The sequence below is a fragment of the Plectropomus leopardus genome, chromosome 13, assembly GCF_008729295.1.
Source record: "Plectropomus leopardus isolate mb chromosome 13, YSFRI_Pleo_2.0, whole genome shotgun sequence".
In the NCBI taxonomy this organism is placed as follows: Eukaryota; Metazoa; Chordata; class Actinopteri; order Perciformes; family Serranidae; genus Plectropomus; species Plectropomus leopardus.
The window spans coordinates 8,157,022-8,169,723 of NC_056475.1; the positions used below are offsets into that span (position 1 = coordinate 8,157,022).

Consider the following 12,702-nt stretch of genomic DNA (forward strand, 5'->3'; position numbering starts at 1 on the left):
TTGTATTTAAATCATTGTATCAAAAATTATGCAAGAGAGAAATACTGCATGATGGTGACCTGGTCTGATTGCAGAGCAAGGACAAGTAGCTTAATTGTTGTGAGCCCTTACAGGTGGCCTAATTTCCTGAGTGCCCTTAAGGGTCGCCATTACCACAAGAGTTTATGGGTCTGCTCTTTGCTGCCCCTTACAATCTCACAATCAATAAATCATTCATAATCACTTCTGGTTCACTTGTTGATATCAGGCTGTAGGGGTTTTGCTTTGCAGGGCCTCTTCATGGCCCTCTAATCTTAATGGCCCCTGGGCAGCAGGCGCTAAATATCCAATCTGAGAATAATATTTGAGTAGAAGCAAGGACACTTTTTTTAAACAGAGGTGGTTAGATCAAGATCAAAACACTGACCAGCTTATACCGAGTCACATAATAATGTGGCTGCCGTGCACGTGTAATGGATAAATGCTATATTATTCATTTCAGGAAACTGCAGCTTTAACCTTTTGAGCCTGCAAGGTTAACACATAAAGACAAGAGAGCATCATTGACCTTTTCATTACCGTAGACAAAACACCAAGGACAAACACAGCAAAATGATTACACTCTGGCTTTATAAAGTGCAGCCATTTGCTGTTATGGAATCAGTTAACTTGTAATGAATAGAAATTCTTTCTATTTAAGTTATTCAAGGATATTGAGTAATGAGTCTATAACAGACCAACTGGCACGCACATTAAGCATGAACTCAGAAGTACATTTTCTATGACTGATAGCTTGCCTCAGGTCTTCACGTTCTAATCAATAGCAGTATCACCTTTACTTATTTAAGGTGTTGGCTCATTATGTACAGCACTTGAAGTATAATGAGAGCCTGAGGTGAAAATGTAATTAAAAAGATAATATCTTCCTCTACTGAAGTCATCTACTGAATACTGAATATTATAGGTGTGTTAATGTCTAAAGTAAAGCCTGACTCATGAACATTTAATATGAATGGAGGAATACATTTTTTTCCATGACAGATAGCTCGCCTCGCGTCAATTCCATCTGCTCTGCTGGAATCAATAACTATCTCCATTTATTTAAGATGTTAGTTAAAAAGGTTCACTGCGCCAACCGAGCAGGGAAGCAGAGATTGATTTTCAGAGTATAAACCTTGTCGAATTTATTCAAGCTTTCACGGTGCTCCTCAAGGTATTACCCTATATTTGTGTTAATTAGGAGCGCTTGCTTTATACTTCATGTTCACACTGGTTTATGCATGTGATAAAGATTTCATGACATTGGCGCCTGCCAGGTTTCACTTCAGACTGCGAAGGAGAGCTTTCAACATCACCAAAGAATAAGTGGATGTATATGCACCCGACCTGTTTTTACCGCTTCCATTGTCTCCGTCTCAGTCTACGCTTTCATAATATTCAGTAAGTTCATTGAAGTTGAACCTGTGTAGATAATAGCGTATAATGTGAGACATTCCAAAACAAGACTAAAGTGTCCCTCCAGTCGTCCCTGGAAGGTGGTAATCATTATACAACAAAATGATGACAGTTTTTCGCCGCTCCAGACATTCAACTCAAGTCTTCTGCTCCTCTCTCGTAGCCGTTCTTTGCATATCAACCTATATCCGCTGCCCCCTTGACATTATGGCGGTGTACTTAAGCTGTCAGCGATCGCTCTTTCTTGCTGCCACACTGCCCACCTGAAAGTTATGCTGCAACAGGTGCAATCTCTTGCTGCTATTTTCTGTCACTGTCCATAAAGCATTTCATGAGCACAACATGGGTCTATATTCCCCAAGGAGGGGAAGTTATTATCCCTGCTGCGGTGCACTTGGTGTTTCCTCATGAGGAGTGATGAAATCAGAGCCTGAACGCCGAATATCATCTCTGAACACATTCTCATAATGATGTATTGTGAGACTGAAGGTACAGTAGTTAATTAGTTCAGATTAACTTGGAGACCAAAATCTACATAATCACAAAAAGTACTTAAAATATCACCAAGTAAAACTTTAAAGCCTCTGAGAAATTTGTATCTCTAACACTGCACACCATCCTAGTAAAAATGTTCATTGTTGAGGGGCAGTCTACTGAGAATATCCTGCATTGGACGTTTCTTAAAAGAAAAGAATGACATATTTGTTTTGTGTCAAAGTGGGAAAAAGTGCACCATTCTTACATGGCACTGAAAGGTTCCAGGGAGGATGATGGGTTAGCGCTGCAAGTTACAATTATTTCTATTGTAGATTTATCAGTCAATTATTTTCTTGATAAATCAATGTGTTGTTTGGTCTAAAATGATGAAAAATGTAAGTGTTTTTCCCAAATTCCGTCGCCAGCAAAACCATCGCCTACAAAACTGTCGCCAACAAAACCGGCGCCAGCAGAACCATTGTTTTCCTATGGTACAGCGTGCCTGTCTGGCGAAAAGTTGAAAAGATTTTCAACTTTTCTGCTCAAGGCGTGGAGTAGCAGCACTCGTCAATGTCACTTTTGGCCCCGCGCACGCAGCTCCGCTCCACAGGTGCTTCCAAAGTGTTTTGGGAGTGGTCATGCCTGGCATGATGCATCTCTGTGTGATCAGCCCCAAATGTCTTGTTTTGTCAACAACCTAAACATATTCAAATATCCAGATAGCAACGGAGAAACACTGATTTGTAACGGGAAACTGCTTTATTCAGTGCTTTTACCAATCAATTATCTAATTAGTTGATGACCTACCCTTGTGCGGCGGTTTTCTAGTCATTTGACTACTCAAAGTGCTTTCACACTATGAGTCACATTCACCCATTAACACACACACACACACATTCACACACTGGTGGCCAAGGCTACCAAACAAGGTGCCACTTGCAACTCACTTTTTAAACATTCATACATATTCACACACCAATGGAACAGCCATCGGGAGCAATTTGGGGTTCAATATCTTGCCCAAAGATACCTTGACATGTTGACTGGAGGAGCTGAGGATCGAACGGCAAACTTCCTGATTAGAGGCGACCTGCTCTACCTCCTTACCCACAGTCATCAATTTAACAGTTGACAACTAATCGATTAATGGTTGGGGTTTTAATTATGGTGGAGGGATGGGCTTAAAAAATGTTGGCTGCTCTTACCCTTTAAATTCTATCTGTCAAAATCTGACATGATGAGGCTATCAGTATGAAACAGGTAGATATACTTAGGCTTCATAATCTACTTATGGTTACTGAAGATGAAAAATAAATAATGTGTACATGGATGGCCGTATTATTCCACATTTTCTCCATTTACATGTGGTGCGTCATGTTAATATAGCAACATTTAAAGTAAAAAATAATACCAACACTGATTATTTTGGACATTAATATCTTTCCTTTTTTATTAAGACAAGAACTCTTCATTGTTTTTGTAAAAATGTCTATTTATGAACCAATACAAAATGTGTATGGGAATGTGGAACTCCTTTCCTCCATTGATACACATTAACATTTCCCAAGAACAGCAGAGAGACAAAAAGAATCAATCTAAAAACAATGACTGGTGACACAATCAAAACTTTTCGGGAATCAAACGAGCTTCCGAAGGCGGTGGTGCGTTGAAAGTGACAGTAGTAGTACAGCCACAACAAGTTTATGATCCTGCTTCATTCCAATAAACAGTGTACTCTTTATGACCTATGTCAACACAAAGCAATACTTAACACATTTTTCTTTTTTTTTTTTTTTTTTTTTTACAATGCACCAAATATTAAGAAAAATACAGAAAACATGTACAACATATATGCAAAATACCACCAATTTTGCCTCTTGGGTCTAAAATAATGTGTTGTTGATTCGATGAGGATGCATTGTACTTGCTTTTATGTCATTGGTGGGGCCTAAACTTTGCATTCTACCTGAGATGCAGTCACATCGGTCAGCAACGCATGAACCAGAGACAGGACATTATCAAAACAATTTAATGTGGAGAAAACTACACCAGTTACACTGTAGGACCATTTTTTTTTTTACGTTACTGGGCATTTGATAGAAAATAAAATGATACATACAGTAACCTTAAATATCAGTCTGCTATTTACTTCAAATTGAATCCTCATCATTTCTTAATATTAAAAACCTACTTGAATGTTTATGTTTTGTTTTGCTCACGAAACTTTTTACATTGGAACTTTGTGAGAGCAAAATAATTGTAGGTAAAACATTTGGAGAAACACTCCGGCCGTTCCAACGCACAAAGGATTTCATATGCACAAATAAAATATTAATGCATCAGCCTTAAGGGAGAAGACAATATTCAGTTCTATTCCTTTATTGGCAAGTACATATTTTGAAGTCTGATTTCAATGGAAGCTGCCACATGTCACTGAAGCGAAATAGTGCTCACTGTAAAATACAAATCACACAATCTCAGTCTTGCAGATGAAGTGGCATCTGCTCTGTGATTCATAAAGCAACGATAACAAGTCAGTTAATAGTTTTATCAGACACCAGACTGTAAAACATCGAACCTAATCAGAACCCTTCCCCACCCCCACCCGTCCACGTAACAAACACAAAACAGTGTCATCAGCATACAGTGTTAACTTAGTGGTAATTCCTTTGTGAGTACAGAACTTTTAAAATGAACTCAAGTTTTAACAGATAGAGAGAGTTGGACACAGCACCCTTGATATTTGTCTGCAACATCACTCCTGTAGCCCATCTCCTACTGCAATATCCAAAGCAAAAAAGCTAAATATATGTCCACAGCTGCCCTCCGACTTTCTTCTAAAAACTGCAGAAAAAATATTGAATGACTTTCAAAATGCACAGATGCGTAATGTTCAGGAGAGTGAAATTTGTGTAATGCACTTCACAAGAACCATCTCAACTCCTTCTGGACAACCCCAAAACCACAATCTCCATATAGAAAGACTGAATGCTGCCTTCATGCATGACAATGACATATTAAAGCTATCACATTGATTATGTGTTGCAATCTGAGCTGCACATTGAGAAAATCTAATTCAATGTTTTAACATGGCAATAAAGAACTAAATCTTGGATATGAGTGTCCACACAGCAAGCAACACCATTAAATCCTAATGGTGAATGTGACTTAATAATGAAAATTGAGTATGTGTCATTATTAGATATGTTTGATATTGATATATATCATATATAAAAAACTAAAACAATGTAAATATGATGGATAACCAAAAGGCTAAAGTGAGATCTGACGTTACGGAAAACAGCACGTACGGGACATAAGAACTACAGGACAATCGCCAGGGGAACGTGGAAATGGCTGACGACGCTAGTACGTAACTAGTAGGTTTACACTCGTGGGTATATTGCAATATCTCCAATAATACGGGCATCACACATTAAAAATTTTAGAACTAAAACTAATTTTCAAACATTATTGACAAGTTCATCAGTCTCTACTGTCCCCTTGAATTGCCCGTTGTGATCTGTACGACTTGCGGAACATCTTTAACTGTATTTGCAGCACGCTTCTTGATGCCATGTACAGGTGTATATGCTGTGAAATTGGTAAAAAAAAAAAAGTATTTACTAGTGTGATTTTTTTAAGTTGCACTGGTTTCTCAGTCCCTTTAAAGAAAACACATTTGGGTTGTGTGTCTGAGTTGCAATACAATGTATTGCAAACAGTATCATTATAAAGACACCTATCTCCTTCTGATATGCAAGGTGTAAACTCACTGCTAGTGATAATTTATTCCTGAATCCCCCAAAAATCATTTTATAACATCATAACATATTCATTAAAAGATGATAGTATCACAAGTTTTGATTTTGCGCTGCTAAAATGTTTAGAATTTCACTTTTAGATAAGGTGCCAACATCAGGCAATTAATTTACACTTTTTTTTAATCCACTCATTCGATATATTCATGTTTGTCTTATTGATTCTGGCTTTTAAACTTGAGAAAAACTTTACTTTAAATAATTGTTGGAGTAAATTCCTTAAAAATGGTTGCAACCACTCAGGAAGTTGAGTAAAACTTTATCCTTTGTGTTGATAAAATATCGAAATTGATGTGATATCATAATACACGAAGCCTCTTCAAAACTTTGAAGGTGAACACTGCAACCTAGACCTCCACCTCAATCCACCCACAGCTGTCATACAAAGAACAGACTCATTAGGTGAGCTGCTCGCTGTGTGAACACATAATTAGGACAATCAACTCCATGAATAGACCCTCATTGCCATGTTAAGAAGCCAGGGCGTTAATATAACCCACGGATTACAACCACGGAGCACAACATGTGTATTAAGTTCCGTTACAAACAACTAATCACTTTTGGCATTCCTCAGTGCTCCCCAGCTGGCACAGCAAAACAGATCCTCATTCACTTTTGGCAGGTGATACATAAAGCAAGATCGAGAAGCAGAAAGAAATGAGTTTTAGCACGTACACACATGCAAAAAACGATCAACTGCTTACGCACTCAAGCTGCTGCATCAAAGCAAAGTATATATTTAGAAGGTGAGATGGAAGTGGAAAGACTGGCCTGTCTCTCAGAGCGTTTCACTTTGAAGACTTCCCCAAACATTTGCTTGTTTTACATTTTGACAAAACTCACAATGAGCGTGACACAATAAAATCCACAAAGGTACTCCATTGTAATTCTAGTAAGTTGTAAAAAATATTTCTTGGTAAGGATTAGTGTACAATACAGCTGTGATTCCATTGGCTTGATTTACATTGGATTGTGTGTCTATGAGATAACATGAGCCCACTGTAGGGAGGATGTTTTGTGCAGCTTATGTATTTTCTAAAATAAATTTGAATGCGTTTGGGGTTTGGTTAAGGCTGTTTCTCTTTTTCGGTTATGTACAGAACACCAGCATCTTTTGGCTGCCAGTTGGCCCATATTAATACCAAATATTTTTTTCAACAGCCTTTTATTATTGAGGCATCTTGACTGAGAGTCTGCCAAAAAAAAAAATTAAAACAATTTCTTACTTTGCCATTTGTAAGAAAAATATTCTAGAGTGAGAGCAGATGGAAATCAATTGAATCTCATCATTACGACTCAATAAAAGCTGGTGGAAAAACAGGGCTTCATTCAGACTAATAGAAGAAAAGTAGTACTGAACAGAGGAAGAAATCAAAATAATGAAATGGCAGCGCAGCGGGAGAAAATAATGTACGACTTCTCTTTACTAAGAAAGGTAATTGTTTAAGAGGCAGTAGTAAATCTGCTTTAAAGAACAAACTGAGGTTGCAGAACATAAAATTTAAAAACTGAATCGGCCCAATAAAATCATTTCATATTATCCTTTGCTGCCTTTTTTTTTTTGGATTATGTTTTGAATGTGGTTGTGTTCAGGAGGGGGCAGGGAGAGCATATACAGTACATCAAACCTGTTTCTCATTTATGTCCTTTGTACAATGATATGTAAAGCATTCCATGCATTTTTGGAGCTGTCAAAACTTCAGGGGGGAAAAATAGAAGAGAGGGAAGTAATGGCTTGAGACAAATCACAGTATACTGGAAAGAGTTTTTGTTATGCAGTAGAGGATGCGTGTGTGCAGACACATTTAGGGAAATGAATAAAGTGGCTGTGTAATTTTACCCTCATACAAAAGCCAACAGCACATTGATAATTACGAGTGGGGAAAGATGAAACGGGAAAAAAGGGGAGCAACAGGGTTATGCAAATGAGGATCAACACAAATCCAAAGTATGGATAGAACAAGGCACAGAATTTTCTGCAAATGGTTGAACTAAATAAAATTCGTACCAGCAGTTAGGGAGGTGTCGAATGGTGAAGCTCTCTACAGTGATTTCTGGCAACGTCTGGCGCACCCCTCCCACCCCCATCCCCATCTCAGTTTACCGACAACCCGACCCCCCCTCCCCGTTTTTTGTCCTTTTTTGATTTTTAATTTTTTTTACACACAAAACATTCCATCTACATCTGCAGACTAGACTAAACAACGGCTTAAAACCAGGCCTTTCTTTAAAACCCCAGTTGTCTTCTACTCCTCGACCCCTCTACTCTCACTAAAAGTGATCCTGAACCAACTGTAATCCCTCAATCTGCCCCCCCATCCCCCTGCCCCGGCCCCAAAAACAGCTCGGTGTCCCAAAGAGGACACTGGAGTGAGGGGTCCTGCTTTGATTAGATGTAGTACTCTTTCTTTTCGTCCGAGTTGGTGTGGCCACCCTCTGCGTTGATGATGGCTGTATCTGCGTCTGCTGCGTCGTCTGCTCCTTTGGCTTCGTGTGTGAAGTAGGTACCTGAGGAGGACGGGAATGAAGGACAGTGTCACGGACTGGGTAATAGCCTGCTGCGTAGATGATACAAAAGATTAAAATGTGCCTCTACATCCCACAGCACCTAATTATGTAAATCCTTCTCCGTGTGGCCATTTACACAAACCTAACACCAGCAAGCTGTAATATTCAGATTATACACTGTTCGCCCTCTTTTTCATTCAAATTGGCACACGAAAAGCAGGGTTTTGAAATGATCTCGAGTGTGGGGAAGAGCATGGCTCACACCTTCAAATTAACCTTGTCAAGTTCAGAAGGGGAAAAAAAGGAACTGGCGAGCCCCTTCAAACATAATTTACCAGACTCATCCACATCTATCACAGTCGAGGCTGATAACGAAGGCGGTATCACAGACTCACTTCAAATGTGGAAATAAAAGCACAAATGCTGCTTGAATAGATGAAAACAAGGTATTTGGTGGTGCTGTACCACAGGGAGAGTGACTGGGATGTGTTTTTATTTTACATTACATTTCGTTACCAGACGCCAGATCATGTTATTACATTTTCAATGTTTTTTTTCTCCTTGTTTCAAGATCCAGTGTGTAATATTTAGTGGGGGTTATATTAGCATAAATGGAATATAATTTCATATGTTTGTTTTCTTCAGTGTATAAAAACCTGAAAATAAGAGAAGCACAGAACAGACAAACCGAACTGTGGCACTCAATAGGCTATTTGCATTTTCATATCACCCACCATTTAACAGCCCTTGCATGACGAGCTGCATTGGAAAAGCACAATGTGACACAATGTTTAATGTGAAACTGCTGTTTTTTACCAGTTTATATCACCAGGTCCATTTTTTTTTATGGAGAGGAAGAGACCTGGGTGGATAATTTTATTCCCGGCTAAAAACCTCCTGAACCTAAAGAAGTGTTCGATTGATGTACAGAGGGTCCTGATTAATGCTAAAAAACGTAGGCTGCAACTCCATTTATTAAAGGCTTTTTAACTTTTGCAGTGTGCCCTGGAATTTTTAGGACTTATTTACAAAAAAAAAAACTATCCTAACACCTAATTTTTTGATGTAAAGAGGGTCCTCACATAAAACTAAGCCATCACATTTTTTAAACTGGTGCTACATTACTTGAGAAAAAAGAGAAAAAGGACTGTGGCATTCGCATTTGCTCAAGCCTACAACTACCAGGATGCACTATGCTGTACTAGACCAATAACCCCTCCCGCTGGTGAGGTCGTCTGTTTGACATAATGGCCGCCAGCTGATAACAAACAATTTTAAGATTTACCACAGTTCATCTTCACATACTCCCCACATTGTTTTAATACAAAAGGTGAGCTAAACAGCATCGGAGAAACACTGATTTATAATGTGAAACTGCTTCATTCAGTGGTTTTGACTGTTTAAGTTGACTGGTCACTTTGTTTTGGAGAGGAGGAGACCCCTGCGGATAATTCAGCACCTGGTAAAAACCTCCTGAACAATAAAAATTAAGGAATTGTAATGTGGTGAAAAAAGGTTTCAGCTGGTTGCAATCTGCAATCCTGTCTGCGAGATTCCACTAAATTCCACACATTCCTCCTTTAACATCGGGTTTTTATGACAGCTGGGAGAAAAAAAGCATTGAATCACTTCCACTTGTGCAGCCATTATACTATATCTGATACACTGAGACTTTTGGCAATGCGGCCTCAGTTCATATCAGAATAATGCTGTAATCCGCCCCCGTTGCCAGTTAATACAACCCTACTCCTACGTTTGTTCTAATGCTTATGAGTTGCTTCAGGTAAGTGTTTTGTTGAGTAATTATTATGGAAAGTTTCAGACAGAGGTAGTTAAAGGTTGTCCTCAACATCCTGAAATTCTAGTGACCTCCCCTGGTTTCTGTCTCACATCTTAACACTCCTCTGCATACGTGTAGCCGCCTGAACAAGGCAAAAAATAAATGAATCGCTCTTTCGTCTCTTGGCTGTGATTACTACTGTGTTATGAATATTCATATGTGGCCACCACTGCACTTAAAACAGCTTGTGACACACACCCTCACTAACATAAGTCAAAGTGGCCTCCATGTGATTTGTTTATTTGCATTTCATTGCTATTATGTAAAAAACAATAAAATGTGAACAAACTAATAGTAACATCGGCATCGTGAAAACAACGCCAGATGAACATTAAAGTATAATTCCAATTTACTACAGCTTGTGTCTTCTTTTTAGTAGTTATGAGAACTTTACTGATATAGCTTTGTTTTGATTAGTTTGGTATACACACACAGCTACGAGTCCTGAACAACGATCTCAAAACTTCAGGCGAGGAATTTGAACTTTGCGAAGAAAAAATGTCTGATGGCCTTAATATCCTAGTCTGTCAATACTGTTGGTGTTTTCAACTGCACAACTGTTAAAGAAGAGATGCATGATTACCACAAACTCTCTGAAGACGCATAATTTCACTGTGTGGCTTTCAGTGCTGGTCTTTGTGAATTGGACTGTTTTTGCAATGACGCTCATTTGCATACAAAGGGCAATATTGCGCCAAATTTATACTTATTATCCAAATAAAATACATGCATGTAGCACAGGATCACTGAGACGCTATTTACTAGGCATTACAGTAAGGGGCAGCCTGTTCTCATTATGAACCGGCAGTGCCAGTTCAAATGTGGCTGAACGGCACCTTTTGTGGCTGTATGATTCACCCTCAGACAGTATTATTTTGGAACGCTGCTGAAAACGATGTAATATCAGGCATATAAGTCCAACATATCAGACTTTCACCCGGGAACCCACTGTTCACTTCCTGTATGAATGTTGAGCCAAACCATGATGGTCTTTTCTAAACTTAACCACGTGCTTGTGTTGCACGGGGAAATAAAGATAAATACGAGGTGTTTTACCGATGTTGTAAGTATATTCTGAAAATGTACGAGCAGAAACTTTACACTTCCTGTGAAAACAGAAGTGTATTTTGAACAGACAGTGCATTTAAAGGGCATAAACATCAACAACAGACACGGGAGGGTACCTGGCGCATCATATGCAGATGTGAGCGATACTGACCGATGAGCGATGACATGGGACGAGAACGTGTTGATCAGGGTGCATTTTAACCATTGAAGGTGCTAATGTAATCCAGTGCAAAAGCTCAGTCATAAATTCTACTTTTGCAGAGACTTTAATATTCAGTTTTTATCACTTCTGTCAGAGAGGTATTCGTCTAACTACATGTTTATTATTGAGGTTGCAGTGGAGTTGTACTGGACTATATTGAGAGGTGTTTCTATTTACAATCACTGATGGAATAAAATATTTGAATTAATTTCAAAACAATGCAGTCCAGTACAACACCACCAACTGCAGTCTGAATAATAAACACTAAAGGGTGTTAACGGAGATAAAAATGAACCTTTTAACAGTTTAATGGTGTTTTTTTCAGATCAGAAATGTTTTACTTCACTGAGATCCATCATCGAACAGCAGAGATGATATTTATGTGAACACACAGCTGCTGGACAGAAACCAGAGAGTAAACACTGAGTTCAGAAGCACCATATAATAAGAAAATGTCTCTTCACCTTTTAATGGCCTCATTTACACTATTTCCTCTTTAAAGTGGTATCCAATTCCATTTCCGCCTGCATGAGAAATATCAAAGTGTGAAATTTGTTATAGATTATAATTATTTCTGTGTTATGAGGGCAGCATACAAGATGCGTTATACTATTCAGCAGGGCGGCACGAAAAATGTAATTTTACTCACCATCAGTAACCCGTAGCCTTAACAGCCATCTTTCCACTGTTTGGAAGGGATGTTAAAAGAGGATTTTACAGAAATAAAGTAAAGAGGCCACATCTCATAAATATTACAGCCTGCTGGATCAGCTCGTGTTTGAGAGGTGAGCAGTATGTCACTTAGAGAGGCTGACAGGTGCTGCATAAAAAATCTAAATTACAAAATATGTTTTTTAAAATGCGCTTTTTTTGACTTAATGTTTAAGGATTTTGTTGTGAAATATTGCTGTGATATATGTTCACCATATTTGCTGCAGTAGTGTTAAGTGTAGTGTGTTTTCTGTGAGCTGCCTGTTTCACTAACTGTAACGTCTTATGTTTTTTTATATCTATATTTTCAAATCATGTTGTTTGTTTGTCGTGATGTTAGTCCGTAATTAATTGTCGTTTTGTTTTTTGGCATGGCATGTTGCTATAAACAGATGCCTGCGAGTCAGAATCCTAATTCGGAAGATTTATTACAAAGTAGGTTGTCACTATCAAGGAATTTGCTCTGGTCTTAAAAACTGACATTAAAGATAAAATTTACATATTAAGAGGAAATAAAACAAAATTACAGACTGGAAAAATTACAATATAAATAAGAAAAAAATACCTAAAATACTATAATGTAACAAATATGTCAGAGAGAGAAATCTGTACAGTTTTGTGCAGGATTTGCAGAAATATTA

The 12,702-nt window shown here is 38.3% G+C and overlaps 1 protein-coding gene across 4 annotated transcripts in view; it reads right to left on the reverse strand.

Annotated features, from left to right (window-relative positions):
• Nucleotides 1-7,872: 7,872 nt before the first annotated feature.
• cadm1a (cell adhesion molecule 1a) overlaps nucleotides 7,873-12,702 on the reverse strand; it is a 438,346-nt gene continuing 433,516 nt past the window's right edge. For all 4 annotated transcript variants that reach the window (XM_042499349.1, XM_042499346.1, XM_042499347.1 and 1 more), the window contains one exon: nucleotides 7,873-8,240. In XM_042499349.1, coding sequence (XP_042355283.1) covers nucleotides 8,122-8,240 — 119 coding nt within the window. In that variant the 3' untranslated portion in view covers nucleotides 7,873-8,121. The remainder of the gene's footprint in view (nucleotides 8,241-12,702) is intronic.